General features: G+C 43.5%; 1 protein-coding gene across 1 annotated transcript; it reads right to left on the reverse strand.

Moving 5' to 3' along the window:
• Positions 1 to 10,057: 10,057 nt before the first annotated feature.
• On the reverse strand, positions 10,058 to 17,885 carry nfkbie.S (nuclear factor of kappa light polypeptide gene enhancer in B-cells inhibitor, epsilon S homeolog). The gene is made up of 7 exons (XM_018264857.2): positions 17,663 to 17,885; positions 17,009 to 17,411; positions 13,287 to 13,389; positions 12,211 to 12,412; positions 11,937 to 12,025; positions 10,788 to 11,036; positions 10,058 to 10,537 (listed from the first exon to the last, which is right to left on the reverse strand). Exons 2-7 carry the CDS (start codon positions 17,347 to 17,349, stop codon positions 10,472 to 10,474), a joined length of 1,050 nt encoding a protein of 349 aa, XP_018120346.1. The 5' UTR covers positions 17,350 to 17,411; positions 17,663 to 17,885; the 3' UTR covers positions 10,058 to 10,471.

The raw sequence follows: 17,885 nt of genomic DNA on the forward strand, positions 1-17,885 counted from the left end.
AGACGGTAATATTATGGATATTTAGACAGAATGTGAACACGGGCACACAGCTAGATAGCAGTTGGTTGAATAACACACTGGGCAAAAAATGCCTACAGGGCAAATAATGCCTAAAAGGTCAACGTATACACAGCGGTGGATACGGATTACGTAAAATATAAGAATGCTGCTTGAAAAAAAGTCACTCCGGTGTTTTTTCTGGAGACGGTAATATTATGGATATTTAGACAGAATGTGAACACGGGCACACAGCTAGATAGCAGTTGGTTGAATAACACACTGGGCAAAAAATGCCTACAGGGCAAATAATGCCTACAAGGTCAACGTATACACAGCGGTGGATACGGATTACGTAAAATATAAGAATGCTGCTTGAAAAAAAGTCACTCCGGTGTTTTTTCTGGAGACGGTAATATTATGGATATTTAGACAGAATGTGAACACGGGCACACAGCTAGATAGCAGTTGGTTGAATAACACACTGGGCAAAAAATGCCTACAGGGCAAATAATGCCTACAAGGTCAACGTATACACAGCGGTGGATACGGATTACGTAAAATATAAGAATGCTGCTTGAAAAAAAGTCACTCCGGTGTTTTTTCTGGAGACGGTAATATTATGGATATTTAGACAGAATGTGAACACGGGCACACAGCTAGATAGCAGTTGGTTGAATAACACACTGGGCAAAAAATGCCTACAGGGCAAATAATGCCTAAAAGGTCAACGTATACACAGCGGTGGATACGGATTACGTAAAATATAAGAATGCTGCTTGAAAAAAAGTCACTCCGGTGTTTTTTCTGGAGACGGTAATATTATGGATATTTAGACAGAATGTGAACACGGGCACACAGCTAGATAGCAGTTGGTTGAATAACACACTGGGCAAAAAATGCCTACAGGGCAAATAATGCCTACAAGGTCAACGTATACACAGCGGTGGATACGGATTACGTAAAATATAAGAATGCTGCTTGAAAAAAAGTCACTCCGGTGTTTTTTCTGGAGACGGTAATATTATGGATATTTAGACAGAATGTGAACACGGGCACACAGCTAGATAGCAGTTGGTTGAATAACACACTGGGCAAAAAATGCCTACAGGGCAAATAATGCCTACAAGGTCAACGTATACACAGCGGTGGATACGGATTACGTAAAATATAAGAATGCTGCTTGAAAAAAAGTCACTCCGGTGTTTTTTCTGGAGACGGTAATATTATGGATATTTAGACAGAATGTGAACACGGGCACACAGCTAGATAGCAGTTGGTTGAATAACACACTGGGCAAAAAATGCCTACAGGGCAAATAATGCCTACAAGGTCAACGTATACACAGCGGTGGATACGGATTACGTAAAATATAAGAATGCTGCTTGAAAAAAAGTCACTCCGGTGTTTTTTCTGGAGACGGTAATATTATGGATATTTAGACAGAATGTGAACACGGGCACACAGCTAGATAGCAGTTGGTTGAATAACACACTGGGCAAAAAATGCCTACAGGGCAAATAATGCCTACAAGGTCAACGTATACACAGCGGTGGATACGGATTACGTAAAATATAAGAATGCTGCTTGAAAAAAAGTCACTCCGGTGTTTTTTCTGGAGACGGTAATATTATGGATATTTAGACAGAATGTGAACACGGTCACACAGCTAGATAACAGTTGGTTGAATAACACACTGGGCAAAAAATGCCTACAGGGCAAATAATGCCTAAAAGGTCAACTTATACACTACTACAGCGATGGATACGGATTACGTAAAATTTATTATGGCTGCTTGAAAAAAGTCACTCCGGTGTTTTTTCTGGAGACGGTAATATTATGGATATTTAGACAGAATGTGAACACGGTCACACAGCTAGATAACAGTTGGTTGAATAACACACTGGGCAAAAAATGCCTACAGGGCAAATAATGCCTAAAAGGTCAACTTATACACTACTACAGCGATGGATACGGATTACGTAAAATTTATTATGGCTGCTTGAAAAAAGTCACTCCGGTGTTTTTTCTGGAGACGGTAATATTATGGATATTTAGACAGAATGTGAACACGGGCACACAGCTAGATAGCAGTTGGTTGAATAACACACTGGGCAAAAAATGCCTACAGGGCAAATAATGCCTAAAAGGTCAACTTATACACTACTACAGCGATGGATACGGATTACGTAAAATTTATTATGGCTGCTTGAAAAAAGTCACTCCGGTGTTTTTTCTGGAGACGGTAATATTATGGATATTTAGACAGAATGTGAACACGGGCACACAGCTAGATAGCAGTTGGTTGAATAACACACTGGGCAAAAAATGCCTACAGGGCAAATAATGCCTAAAAGGTCAACTTATACACTACTACAGCGATGGATACGGATTACGTAAAATTTATTATGGCTGCTTGAAAAAAGTCACTCCGGTGTTTTTTCTGGAGACGGTAATATTATGGATATTTAGACAGAATGTGAACACGGGCACACAGCTAGATAGCAGTTGGTTGAATAACACACTGGGCAAAAAATGCCTACAGGGCAAATAATGCCTAAAAGGTCAACTTATACACTACTACAGCGATAGTAAAATAAAAAAAAGTTAAATAAAAAAAGAATGAATATTAAAAAAAAAAAATTAAAGTTGGTGCTGCTGAACTACTAGGAGCAGCAGATTAGCACACCAGTCCCACTCCCCAACACTGCTAGACTAATAGCACTGGGCTCTTATAGTAGTAGTAGTAGTAGTAGTAGTAGTAGTAGTAGTAAAACAACAAAAAAATAAATAAAAGCAGTCCTTACAAGGACTATTGCTATTGCAGCAGTCAGCAGATGAGATCAGAAGCAGGACAGCTGCCCACTGCAGCTACATACAGAGCACTGCAGTAGAAGGTAGATTACTAGCCAGCAAAGCTACCTAAGCTTAAATGTCCCTCAAACCCCTGCAGACTTCTGTCCCTCCAATAACAGAGCAGTATCAAAACGATTACTAGCCAGCAAACTTTCAACTGTCCCTGAAATCACTAACAGGCAGCAGCTCTCTCCCTACACTATCTCTTCAGCACACACAGGCAGAGTGAAAAAACGCTGCAGGGCTTCGGTTTTTATAGGGAAGGGGAGTGGTCCAGGGGAGAGCTTCCTGATTGGCTGCCATGTACCTGCTGGTCTGGGGTGAGAGGGCAAAAAAAAGCGCCAACAATGGCGAACCCAAAATGGCGAACGTCGCGCGACGTTCGCGAACTTCCGGCGAGCGCGAACACCCGATGTTCGCGCGAACAAGTTCGCCGGCGAACAGTTCGCGACATCTCTATTAAGAAGTGGGAAATCAAAATTCCCAAAGGTGGGGATCAGAGATGAAAATCACCAGTCAGAGGAAAGTGGATGTCTAAAAATTAATGCTATTTGAGGCAAATTACAGTCTGCAAAATACTTGGCAAAATTATAAAAATGAACGGGACTTTCTTAAATGTGAATTGTCTAGAAATAAGATACCTCAGAGTAAGGAAAATCAGTGGTTAAATGGAAGAAACAGGTTTTTCTCTCCTTTTCTAAGTTTATGTTTACAAAGAACAGAGGGGATGGGGATTTTCCAACATGAATCCACCAAGAGCGGAAGCTACAGAGGGACATAACCAGAGCGAGGGAGAACAAGAGAAAAGAGCCACAGAATATGACTTGGGAAAAGGGCACCTGTAAACCTGAATATTTATAAAGACTGACAAAATTCAAAGAGGGACATTGCAACATTTGCATGTTTGGGGAAAGTAGTTTGTTTTGTACATATGTAAAATAGTTTTGTGTGTGTGTAGGCAACCATATTTGTTTTGGAATACCAACCATAGTTTCTTCCGATTAGTGATTCATTTCATACCAGAAATCAAAAGGTGGATTGAAGTGTGATGACAAATATGATGTTTTTCTGGAAGCAAATGAATACTGCAAAATAGTGATGTGCGGGTCGTGAATTTTCAGGCCCGGGCCTGCTCCTGACCTCTTTTTATAGACCCACGCCCACCCCACTCCACGGTGATGTCACAAAAGGGGCAGGGCAGAGGCAGGCGGAAGTCTATAAATTCCAGCGCGACCTGAAGATTTTGTGCAGGAGTCGGCCTGAACCAGCCCAACCCACACATCACTACTGCTAAAGTAGGCTTTTACACATGTTTAGGCCCAAAAAAATGTAATTTAGCACCAGTCACTCAGTAGCCCACAGACATTAATTTATAAATCAACAGATCTTGGGGTTGGTTTCTGTTTTCTTTAAACAGTGAACAAGATTCTTAGCTCCCTATTTCCAGTAAACAAAAGACCCTAAGCTTAGTGTCTTCATGGTCAACAAGGTAACATTTAATACACGAGACACAGTACCCCATCCAGAACCTGACATCAATTCTTCTCGCATTATCTGAGTGGGGGAGTTTGCACTAGGAGGGATCATCAGTTTGTTCTGAGAGGTGCCCTACAGGTACAGGTGAAATAAAGGTCCCCATAGACGCAAAGATTTTTCTTTGATGAACGAGGTTAGTGGGAATCAAACGATCGTGCATCTAATGATTTTTTGTCCGGCATCGGCCAGGTTAGAAAATCTTCATCGGTCACAGTGAAATCTATTGTCCAAGCAGGTAGCTACCCTTAGTTTTCTGGCATCAACTAGACAACATCTCTTGAAATGTGGTCTTTTTAGTTGATGGACAAACCATACATTTATTTTAAACAATCGTTTCAAGATAAGCTTGGTCTAACGATAAGGAAATGGTCTTTTAAAAATCTTTACATCTATGGCCAGCTTTAGACTGTTTATGTGGTGCTGACGGATGGAATAACGTTTATGCAGCGCTGTTCTAGAGCAGTGATTCCCAACCAGTAGCTCGTGAGTAACATGTTGCTCTCCAACCCCTTGGATGTTGCTCCCAGTGGCCTCAAAACAGGTGATTATTTTTAATTTCCTGGCTTGGAAGAGTTTTGGTTGTATAAAAACCAGCTGCACTGCCAAAAAGAGCCTGTAGGCTGACAATCCACATAGGGTTACCAAATGGCCAATCACAGCGTTCAAAAGGTTGGGGATCCCTGTTCTAGAGGACCCCACCCAAGACTTTTGAGGGAATTCCCATCCAGGACTGAAACAAGGGGAATCTCACCAAGGACTTCAAAAGTGCCTGGACCAATAATCCTGCATTAAAGGTGGTCATTTGTTCCAAGGCTGTATGATTCTACCTTCTTGTGAAAACTGCAGCTCTTCAGGAACCTGTTAAACTTCACCTCCTAAACGAAGCTACGTAGAAGTATTTAACTGTTTAATTCACTATAGACTTAGCATTGGGTATTGTTTAAGATAGTTGGTAGCCATTTTATTTAGTAAAGTAATTTTTTTACCATAGTCACTATATTAAAAGCTGCTACATGTTCCAGGTTGGGGGGGGGGGTTAATGCACGAGGGCCTCAAGTATGTTTGACGCAATGGTAAATTGTCTGTAAGAGAAATGCTGGGGTAGCGTATTAGATAATATTCTATCTTGTACAAACTAGGCGTCCCAAACTGAAAGTCTGAGTACGTTAGTAGGGATGCACCCAATCCAGGATTTGGCCTTTTTCTGCAGAATTCGGCCTATACCAAGTGCCTGGCTGAACCAAATAAAAAAGTCATGTGACTTTTCATCACACAAACAAGGAAGTTAAAAAAATGTTTAAATGCATGCACAGTGCACGTTTTCTTTTTACCCATTCCTTGCCCTGATTTGCATAGATGCACCCCTATACATAAGACCCAATTCAATGTTAGAAACCAAAGAAATAGGGGCTATTAAAGTGCCCTCCCCCTGTTTCTCAAAGCAGACCAGTTCATATTATGACCCTCATATTTATTTAAAGTGTCCTGCTGGCATTAAAATGTAACCTTTATCCCTTTGCTGTCACACAAACGGATTCAAATTGTTTGGCACCATGGGCAGGATTGCCGCTCAATAATACATTTTGTAATTTTTAAAATTCCTCCATGAAACTATAGGACAACAAGATTCATCCTGCACACCGACCCCTTTTGCTATATGTAGTAGGTTATTTGGAAAAAAAACCCCCACATATATATAAATATATATATATATATATATATATAAAATCATTTTTTTCATGGGCTCTTAGTTTAGAGATAAGGAGCAGCCAATTTACCAAAGTTATTAGTTTTTTCAGTAATATCTATACCAGAGCTGTGAAATTGGTATATAAATCCTTTGCATTCCACTCCTCAGTTTAGGGTACCTTCGACTCCAACTCCTCAACACCAAAAACCAAAAGTGTATAAAAAGTAATTGAAATTTAACGTACTGCTGTTTTGCACTAGTAAAACTGGCATGTTTGCTTCATAAAGACTATTATAGTTTATATACTGTAGCTGTGGTGTTTATACAAAGGGCCTGTAGGTGTCAGTGTGCACAAGAGTTATACTGTGTACATATATACACGTTGTATGAAGGAGGCCACAAAGACTCCGCACTACTGTGCTGCAAAACTTTTATTCCAAAATACATGACATGTTTCGAGTCAGCAAGGACCCTTTCTCAAGTGAGAAAGGGTCCTTGCTGACTCAAAACATGTTGTGTATTTTGGCTGTCCCCATGGCTACACAGCAGCTTGTTTATATAAACTATAGTAGTACTTATCTGTTATCTACTGTGTATCCCGTGCTTGAATGGCTGCCCCCATGGCTACACAGCAGCTTGCTTATATAAACTATAGTAGTACTTATCTGTTATCTACTGTGTATCCCGTGCTTGAATGGCTGCCCCCATGGCTACACAGCAGCTTGTTTATATAAACTATAGTAGTACTTATCTGTTATCTACTGTGTATCCTGTGCTTGAATGGCTGCTTCCATGGCTACACAGCAGCTTGTTTATATAAACTATAGTAGTACTTATCTCTTATCTACTGTGTATCCTGTGCTTGAATGGCTGCCCCCATGGCTACACAGCAGCTTGTTTATATAAACTATAGTAGTACTTATCTCTTATCTACTGTGTATCCTGTGCTTGAATGGCTGCCCCCATGGCTACACAGCAGCTTGTTTATATAAACTATAGTAGTACTTATCTGTTATCTACTGTGTATCCTGTGCTTGAATGGCTGCCCCCATGGCTACACAGCAGCTTGCTCCACCGCTCTGATCAATACCAGAAATAGAACAATTTTTTGTTACTAAATGTTGCAGCCATTCTACATGCAGTTCTGGAGTCCTTGACTCATTTATTGTTATTCAGTTGCCGTTTATCTAACAGTTATCACTTAATGGCACTTGTTACAATAGTATAATATATATAATAGTATTGGTTTTGTGTTAATGCTGCATACCCCTGTTAATAATGCTAATTCGAGACAGACCAGTTGTAGTACCACAGAAGTGATGGGATGGATTCTGGTTGGTATAGAATTGGTTAATAAGGTCTGGTCAGCAGCAGAGTGACCACAGGAGATGGGGGATGGTCTCTAGAAATTGAGACAAGGGAAATATGGCACTTTCCAAGGAATGAATAAACCCTCTCACAAGCTGTAATATGAGACCAACTTCATTAGCACGTATGTCTTCCATGAGGCCGAGGAGGGTCTTTTGTCCCTGGACAAGAAAACGGACATGACGTAAAGTGAATGGGGAGGAGGAAAGAACTATATTGTGCAATTGGGAACATCTTTCTCTTTGGATCCTGACCTCCTACAACACAGGACACTACAACAATGCCAGTATTTGGTAACCATGCCGGTAAAGTTAGTATATGCCTTAAGACAATAATTAATAAGTTGTGTCAGATGCGTTATCCAGTCATGTATTTATTGATGTTGTGTATTAGGCCTTATTGAATAAAGTAGTGGTTGTATTATTATTATTAACATGTATTTATATAGCGCCAACATATTGCGTAGCACTGTGTAGAAAGCAAGAAGTGTGAACGCAGTCTTTCCACTTATTTTGGGTTAATATAAATGTTAATATTTAACAAACCCCATGGTAAAACAACCACCTCTAAGTTATCAAACAAACCATGCGTATCCCATTGCTATAGTGTGGGACTGTGCCCTGAAACCCCCAAAAGTACCGCACCTTTCCTTGGAGCAAAGTAGCCACTGCTACATTACTGATACAAACCCAAATGCTGCCCAGTTAGATCTTTTACAGGGGTCACACACTTTGAGCAAGGGGCACACTGGGCACTGGACCCTGTAGGGAAGTCAAACTCCTGTAGGCAACAAAGTGAGTAACAAGACTTTCCTCTAAAATTCGTGTTTTGGTGACACCCCTGGGCATGAATTACTAAACTGCCAATGTGAAGGTACTTTCAGTTACTTTGTGGCCCCAGTGAGGAGGGCGATTTCCCACCAACGACAAAGCATCTGATGTAACCCTTCTAGTTCTGGTAGTATCCTCCAATTGGGAGCTTGGTTTTGGTGCCACTGAGAATCACAGGCACCATCATGATGTTGGCCCTCCTAGTAGCAGCTTTGGCAGAGATGTGGTTGGCACTGTCACATCAGCCTTGGCTACTAGAAGATGCAGAGTTCTGCTTGATAAGGAAGGGACTGGTGACATCACTGCTGATGCAATGCAAAGGGTGATTGTGATAGGCTTCTCACCGTGGTCAGCTACACCCACAGACAAATGTCCCTTAGTCAATACCATTAGCAGTGTAGCTCAGGGAATATCTCAGCTGACACTTGCTTATCTGCCAGCAGCTGCAGAGGCACTCGTAGGAGCACTTCTGGAGGATAAGTAAACCTTTAAAATAAGTGAATGTTAAATTGATGAGGGGGCTATTCTAAGCACTTTTGTAATGTACATTCATTATTTATATTCTTTATATTCCAAGATATTAAAGGATAAAAGTACTGTTAATATGAAGGAATTTTGTTACAACAGCGCCACCTGCTGGTCAGTTTCCCACCAGTCTGACCACCAAGTAGTCAAGGAAGTTGTCAGGAGAAAGAAAGAGTCTGCTCTGATGTTCTTCTGCTTAGGAAAAAAATTAGAAACCTTTCTCAAATCTTCCCTAAGCAAAAGAACATCAGAGCAGCCTCTTTCTTTCTCCTGACAACTTCGTTGACCAGCAGGTGGCGATGTTGTAACAAAATTCATTCATATTAACAGAACATGTATCCCTTAATATCTTGGAATAAAAAGAAAATAAATAATGAATGTAAATTGCAAAAGTTTTCAGAATAGCACTCTCATCAATTTTACATCCATTTATTTTTAAGGTTTACTGATCCTTCAATAATGTGAAGTTTCTTCAGACAACTGATAGGCAGTAGAGGGAGGAGCCGCTGACTCAAAAGAGGCTGCTCTGATGTTCTTCTGCTGAGGAAAGATGTGAGAAGCAGAAGCAGCCTCTTTCTCTCTCCTGACAACTTCACTGTTGTAATAAAATTCATTAATATTAACTGAACATGTATCCCTTAATATCTTGGAATAAAAAGAAAATAAATAATGAATGTAAATGACATAAGTGCTTAGAATAGCCCGCTCACCAATTTTACATTCACTTAATTTTAAAGGTTTACTTTAAAGGGGTTGTTCACCTTTACGTGAACTTTTAGTATGATATTATTTGTGGTTTTGAGTTATTTAGCTTTTTATTCGGCAGCTCTCCAGTTTGCAGTTTCGGCAATCTGGTTGCTAGTGTCTACATTACCCTAGCAACCACGCACTGATTTGAATAAGAGACTGGAATATGAATAAGAGAGGGACTGATTAGAAAGAGGAGTGATAAAAAGAAGCAATAACAATAAATGTGTAGCCTTACAGAGGATTTGTTTTTTTTAGATGGGGCCAGTGACTCCCATTTGAAAGCTGAAAGGAGTCAGAAGAAAAAGGCAAATAGTTAAAACACTATAAAAGATAAACAATGAAGGCCAATTGAAAAGTTGCTTAGAATTGGCCATTCTATAACAAACTAAAATTTAACTTAAAGGTGAACCACCCCTTTAATGTAATCACCATCAATATGAAGGAATAAATGGGGATAGTATAATACTATAGGGGGAGCTAAAGTAGCCAAGCCATTTGCATTTTCTTCAGCGAAGGGCATTTAATACAGTAGGTAGCTGATCTTGCCCAAAACTACAAAATGATAACTTGACATAAAAATAATTAAATACACACAAAGTCTATGCCAAGCGAGTCACTCAGATACTCGGCACAACCATTGTACCAAATATCCCAGAGGACGACGTCTCCATACAATCACATCTCTTCTCCGAATTCGTATTATGTATTGCGTTAATGCTTTGTCGCAGCAAGATCAGGCAACTCCCCCCCCCTTCTGTAGGGCATGGGGCAGTTACAAGATGGTACCCCCTGGCAGAGAGTATCCTGAATATCATGTCAAATGCCAAAGTCCTGAATACAAATTCAATGTACAAAGCAGCCAGTTGGGGGAGCTCTTGAAAAGCTATTTAAGGGTCCTCTTTACTGCGCAACTGTGGGGTCACGCAGTGGTTACAACAGGTCTACCAGAAATCTTCAGGTCATCAAAGGGTAAAAGAGTGAGAAGCTGTGGGAGAAAATGTAAGGGGTGTTATATAGAGACCAGATTGATATGAGGAATGGGGGCAAGGGAAGAGGTACCCAGTGGGTGTGCACTGGGGGCGTATGATGTTAGTCATCGACAGTGCCCTCATTGTGTAGTTAGTGATGAAGAATATATGGTTTAAATTGAAAAGAATGGTAACCCCTTAGGAGTCCTCTGGCCCCTCTCTAGGACACGATACAGAATCCCCCAATCAGAGATGATTATCACATACCTGGTTATTGCCCTCAGCCAAGTCCTGGGGGGTGTCCCCTTCCAGATTTCTTTGCAACATGTCAGCTCCAGCCTGACACAGCAAACGGGCAAGGCCAGCGTCTTTCCTTCCCACAGCCAAGTGCAAGGGAGTGCAGCCATTGTACATGAGAGAGTCCACTTTGGGGTGATGGTGTAACAGGTGAGTGAGCAAAGGGCCATCCAGCATCTCCACAGCCAAATGTAATGGGGTCTTCCCACTTGTACCCTCCTGCAGGGGTAAGTAGGCTGATTACACTTTGTCAATGAGAGGACTGGCAGTCAATGGAGATGCAGGAGGGACAGAGGGTGCACCCAAATTTATAGAATAATTATCTGAGGTTATCTACTCCAGGCAAGAAGGAGTTAATTTATACACTGTAACTTCTAATACCTATACTGTCAGGCTTTAATGGTCTCTCTCTGAACAGGCTAAGAGCCAACGAACCTGACTTGTGCTTAGTACAGAGGAATACCTATGCTGCCATAGTTTTATGGGATCTCTCTATACAGACTATGAGCAAACTTAGGGGACTGTTCCTGCTGACTTGTGCTTAGTACAGAGGAATACCTATGCTGCCATAGTTTTATGGGATCTCTCTATACAGACTATGAGCAAACTTAGGGGACTGTTCCTGCTGAATTGTGCTTAGTACAGGGGAATACCTATGCTGCCATAGTTTTATTGGATCTCTCTGTACAGACTATGAGCTAATGTAGGGGGCTGTTCCTGCTGAATTGTTCTTAGTACAGGGGAATACCTTTGCTGCCATAGTTTTATGGGATCTCTCTGTACAGACTATGAGCAAACGTAGGGGGCTGTTCCTGCTGAATTGTGCTTAGTACAGGGAATACCTATGCTGCCATAGTTTTATGGGATCTCTCTGTACAGACTATGAGCAAACGTAGGGGGCTGTTCCTGCTGAACTGTGCTTAGTACAGGGGAATACTTATGTTTTAAATTATCTCTCTGTACAGGATAATCGAGGGGACTACCTATGATGGCATAGTTTTATGGTGCTTGACTAATTAGCACAATGAAGCGACTGAACCTGCTCAACTGTATAGTCAATGTGTATTGCAAGTGGGCACACTTCCTTTAAGGGGATTTTTCTGATATTTCAATACATACCTGATCATTGATATCTGCACCATGTTCCAGCAGTAGGGATATAAGGCTGCAGTTCCCTTTCAGAGTGGCGATGTGCAGACAGGAGAGGCCTGAGGAAACATGAATCATTAAGCAGCATCACAGGGGTCAGAGACCCAGGAATCTTACAGAGTAATTTCAGAAAAACCAGGTTGACTAATGTCAGAAGAGCAAGCTTGTATCCAAAACCTAGAGAGAGACTGCGCCAAGTATAGAAGACAAATCAATGGGTATATCAAGGATGTGGGCCACTTACCTTTCCAATTCTGCAGATGGAGGTTCTGAGGGCCATTTGGCCCCTGCAGCAAGACTTTTGCACAAGCCAAATTCTGATTCTTACAAGCCACATGTAGGGCAGTATCCCCTTTCCTGTCCTGTAGTTCTAAGTGGACTCCTTTTGATACCAGAGCCTCCACCACCTCCAGCTGGCCCAGGTATGTAGCCAAGTGTAGGCCTGTCTGAGAGGAAAACAGGCAGATTTTAGGCATACCAGCAGCTGTCCACATGCATCATGACAGAAGGGTAAGGGCAGAACCAAACTAGGGGCTGGTGTGTCTATCCTGCCCATGAGTCTGCCCGACCTAACGAAGGGAAACATGGCTACGGAATATTGGCTCACTCCTCCCAATCAGCACCATGTTATATGGAACCCAACTAAACCAGAATTTGCCCCTACCTCCTACCACTAGTGATGGCTCATTGACATAATGCTTGGGGTAATCTCTAACTCTCTCAGGCAACTCATTTGAGCCAACACCGTGTCCCTCCCAGGCTACTGCCTCCCATTTCAACCCCCATTCAGTCTTACACTATGCTACTAGAATCCTCTTGCATTATGGCTGCCTGCCAGGGTTAACTAACCCTTCTTCTGTTAACCCTCATAGTCCTTCCTTCCTTTCTTTCTCTGCTCCTCACTCAATCTCTTCCACCAGTGTCTCATAATGTTCCTGGCCAACTGCAACACTCCACTCAGAGCCACTACCTAGTCCAACCACCCACTTTTTCCGGCATCTCCCACCTTACATTCTACTCTCTTACTGTCTCCTCCCTCTGGGATCCCATGCGTGAACCCCTTAAGTAACTAAACTCCCCTAACCACTATGCAAAGCAGCGCTGATTATCTTACCATCTGTACATGTTATCAACCCCTTTAGATTGTAAGCTCTACTCCCTTCTGTGCCACTTTTACTCCACCAGAGTATTTATATCCCCCTGCTGGTACAATATAGTAATAACGTGCAGCAATAAGAATTTATAGCAGTAGATTTCCCTGTGCTGGAACGGATACTTTATAGAAATAATATATAACACTAAGTAGTGCATGAGGGATACCTGGTAGAGATCATTCTGGATACTGAGTACATCTGCAGGAGCCAGTGAAATGAAGCAGAGGGCGGTGTCTGTCCAGCCATGAATCACAGTGAGGTGCAGGAACCTACAGAAGTAACAGGAGCTCAGTGAATAGTGCAGCCTTTGCTAAGCTTTGAAATAAGCAGCTTATTATACAAAGGGCTTATCTGTAGACTACTTGTTTGTTTTATCTGCTTCTCCACTGCTTGGCTAAACCAGGCAATGCTGGAAATTGGAAAAACCATAGAGATTTCCTGATTAAAAGCCCTGTTCATTACTCTCATACATGAATTGTAGAAGTTGCTGGTAGTGACGGGGTTAAGGATGGAGGAATTTCCCAGGGATTCCCTATTTCTATTCCAGCAGTTGCTGTAATTCCATGCAGCCTCCCTGTCCATAATCATGAGACACCCTGTGCTGGGGGGATCCTCCCTGTCACATCTGTAGGTGCGATGCAGGGAGTGCAATGGTTTTGCAGTCACTAAAGAGAGAAGGCAATTATAAATGTATTCAGCAGGGAGGCTATAAATAGAGCCTCACAGGAGAGAGAAAGGGAGGGTGGCAGGTGGGTGGGAGGGGGGTGGTGATGCCAAGGCATAGAGGTAGCGCCACTTACATAGGGGGATTTCCACTAATATAGAAATAACTGAGCCACTTCCACCCCCAAATTCCACAGGCCAGACCAGTAGAACCAGACGGGCCACTCTGTACTTCCCACACTCTACATCATGCCTCCCTTACTGCACCCAGTACCCCAACATGAGCCGATTCTTGTCTGGGTTATGTACAGCACTTCATATATGCTCCCAGCAGTGCTGCTTAGGGCCCTAATGTTGTCATACCCCAAGCCACGTACATCTAACTCTGAGGCCAACTGTCATGATTTCTATCTGTACTGTTGGCTCTTCACACTGCAGAAAGCACAGCGTTAATTGCCACCACACTGATGTACAAACTTCCGAATCCTTAACCGATCTGACATCATAACCACCACCCCAAGCATGATCAGTCTGGCCTCTTATACAGGAAACTGTCAACTGTATTCCCACTTCCACATTCATCAGAACTGCAGCTGCCCAATCACACAAGCAGTCTCATACCTCCTGCACACAGACACAAATGGGCTCAGTCAGGGCCAAGTTTGTATCTAATGTAGGGGAACCAATGACTGTACAGCATCAGGGACAGGCTCAGGCAGGGGTGGGTTTTTATCTAATGTAGGGGAATCAATGATTGCACTGTAACAGGGACAGGCTCGGTCAGGGCCAAGTTTGTATCTAATGTAGGGGAACCAATGACTGTACAGCATCAGGGACAGGCTCAGGCAGGGGTGGGTTTTTATCTAATGTAGGGGAACCAATGATTGCACTGTAACAGGGACAGGCTCAGGCAGGGGTGGGTTTGTATCTAATGTAGGGGAACCAATGGCTGCACAGTATCTGGGACAGGCTCAGGCAGGGGTCGGTTTGTATCTGATGTAGGGGAACCAATGATTGCACTGTAACAGGGACAGGCTCAGGCAGGGGTGGGTTTTTATCTAATGTAGGGGAACCAATGGCTGCACAGTATCAGGGACAGGCTCAGGCAGGGGTGGGTTTGTATCTAATGTAGGGGAACCAATGATTGAACTGTAACAGGGACAGGCTCAGGCAGGGGTGGGTTTGTATCTGATGTAGGGGAACCAATGATTGCACTGTAACAGGGACAGGCTCAGGCAGGGGTGGGTTTTTATCTAATGTAGGGGAACCAATGGCTGCACAGTATCAGGGAAAGGCTCAGGCAGGGGTGGGTTTGTATCTAATGTAGGGGAACCAATGATTGCACTGTAACAGGGACAGGCTCAGGCAGGGGTGGGTTTTTATCTAATGTAGGGGAACCAATGATTGCACTGTAACAGGGACAGGCTCAGGCAGGGGTGGGTTTTTATCTAATGTAGGGGAACCAATGGCTGCACAGTATCAGGGACAGGCTCAGGCAGGGGTGGGTTTGCATCTGATGTAGGGGAACCAATGATTGCACTGTAGATAAAAACCCACCCCTGCCTGAGCCTGTCCCTGTTACAGTGCAATGATTGGTTCCCCTACATCAGATGCAAACCCACCCCTGCCTGAGCCTGTCCCTGTTAATGTAGGGGAACCAATGGCTGCACAGTATCAGGGACAGGCTCAGGCAGGGGTGGGTTTGCATCTGATGTAGGGGAACCAATGATTGCACTGTAACAGGGACAGGCTCAGGCAGGGGTGGGTGTGTATCTGATGTAGAGAGAGCAAATGGCTGTGCAGTATCAGGAAGAGGTGCGGTTTTATTTAACATAGGGGAACCAATGGCTGCACAGTATTGGGAACAGGCTCAGATGGGGCGAGTGTGTATCTAATTCAACCAATGACTGCACAGTATCTGAAGATGAGGTAGATTTGTATCTAGTGTAGGGGGATGACTGCACAGTATCAGGGACAGGCTGAGGATGGGGTAGATTTGTATCTAATGTAGGGGGAATGACTGCTCAGTAGTAGTTACAGTGGGCGCTTGCAAGCAGGTGAGAGGGGGGCCCCAAGTGCAGCGCTACCAGTGAGTGGGATTCCCTATGACACAAATCTCTCAGAGCCAAATGTCTGGGTGACTCTTTGTTTCCATTGCCTCCTGAGCAGGGAATCCCCATTTCTACACCCATTCACCTCAGCGGGCCCCCTTTTTCCAGGAATGACAGCAGTATGGAATCCCCCAGGCTATTTTAGGCACAGCACTAAATCAAGGGCAAGTTACGCCAGCCTTTATATCATTACATTACTGATTTTCTCTATCAGGGAAATCAACATTTCATTACTCTATAAATACTCTTGCCACCCCCTTGCTTCACTCATTCCCACACCTTATATTATTATAATTATTAACATATACAGTATTTTTAGAGCGCCAACATATTGCGCAGCACCGTAAAATGAATGTGCTTATACAAGAAATCACATACATATAACATACAGAGTTACATACATAACAACCAGTACTGGTAGAAAAGGTGAGAAAGGCCCTGTGCAAAAGAGCTTACAATCTAAAGGGGAAAGTAATGAGAAACAAGGTGTGGGAGGGGGCAAGATCAGAAATAAGCAGGTGAGAGATGTAGCATATGGTATCACTTGGTAGCTAAACAGAGAGAGGGTAGGTTTCTCTAAATACATGTGTTTTAAGAGATCTTTTGAAAGCAGAAAGGTTGGGAGAAAGTTGGACAGACTGTGGCAGAGAATTCCAGAAAAGGGGAGCAGCCAGGCCCGGACTGGCAATCTGTGGGTTCTGGCAAATGCCACAGGGGCTGCTAAGGTGCGATAGAAAGTCAGTATTATTGGGCTGGTGGGGGGCTGTTTGGGCCTCTGTGTACCCGAAATGCCAGGGCCTATTTTAATGCTCAGTCTGGACTTGGGTGCAGCCTTTGCAAAGTCTAATCCCACTCACAGTCAACCCCCCCCCCCCCGCAAACTATTACTTCCTTCCTCTATGTAAGTAAATCAGGCGCAGGTAAATACATGGCCACATACCCTGGGAATTGTCTAATACAACTGGTGCAATTTAAGGCCCCAAGCTGCCCTTGGCCCACTCTTATTGTTAGTCAAAAATAAAGAATTTTCCAGTGATCATGAGCCTGCAAGCCTGACTCTCACTCCAAACACACATCTCTGGTCGAGGTACAAGGGGGTCACTGAGTAACTTACGTATCGCCCTCCTCCGACACAAAGGTAAGGCATTCCAGCTGCTGAGAATCTGGGATATCGGGCTCCTCTGGGCCACTTTTGGGCAAGCAAGTTTCCGGCAACAACTCTGTCAAGGAGGACGAGCCATACAGCGAGTCCAGTCTGTCAAGTTCTTGAGGTTCAAGAACTTTGTCCTCAGATGAGTCAGGTTCCTTGATCCGAGCTTCCGGCTCCTCAGTTAGGGACTGCAGGCGGCCAACCGATGTGTCAGACAGGGAGTGCACGGAATCTCCCACCCCTGAATCATAGCGCCCCTCCTCTGGCTGCACCAAAAGCTTCTTCTCATCCCACAAGTCCGACATGGCCAGGCTCCCGATCACCGTGCCAAGGGCAGATGGCAAAGAAGAACAGGCACCGAGGGGAACTGGAACAGAAAATAAACATTTCAATGAGAGCCCCAAGATTAGTAATGAGGCACAACCTTCATACCAGCAACATGCTGTACCAGGAATGGAGGTTTAGTAATATCAGGGGGCTTGTTCAGAAGGCGAGTGGGGGAGGGGCTATAGGGAGTAAAAGAGAATGGAGCTGAGAGTAATAGAGTAAAGGTGAAGAAACAAATGGGGAAGTAACAGAGTAAAGGTGGTCTTGATATGACCCTAGTCACGTGCTTACCATGGGGGGCTGTAAGGCTGGATATAGGGTGCCAGTTAGTTTACAGACAAGCAGATCCCAGAGGCCCCAGCCCCGGGCAGCATGGGCGGCTGAGACAGTTCCAGGTTGATGGACGGTGACCACGGAGTAGCGTAGGGACAGGTCGGGGTGCGAATAAACAGGGAGACAGGCGGAAGTGACAGTCCTGTGAGGAAGTAGCGAGGAATTCTGGGGCAGGGAAATC

Source organism: Xenopus laevis, chromosome 5S (genome assembly GCF_017654675.1).
Source record: "Xenopus laevis strain J_2021 chromosome 5S, Xenopus_laevis_v10.1, whole genome shotgun sequence".
NCBI lineage: Eukaryota > Metazoa > Chordata > Amphibia > Anura > Pipidae > Xenopus > Xenopus laevis.

Bases quoted from the DNA above. Each gene is read 5' to 3' on its own strand.
- nfkbie.S (XM_018264857.2), bottom strand. From the start codon at position 17,349: ATGTCGGACTTGTGGGATGAGAAGAAGCTTTTGGTGCAGCCAGAGGAG. The intron at 13,390-17,008 runs GTAAGTTACTCA...TTACTTCTGTAG, and splicing joins GTGTCGGAGGAGGGCGATAC to GTTCCTGCACCTCACTGTGA. The intron at 11,037-11,936 runs GTATGTATTGAA...TTACCCCTGCAG, and splicing joins GTGCAGATATCAATGATCAG to GAGGGTACAAGTGGGAAGAC.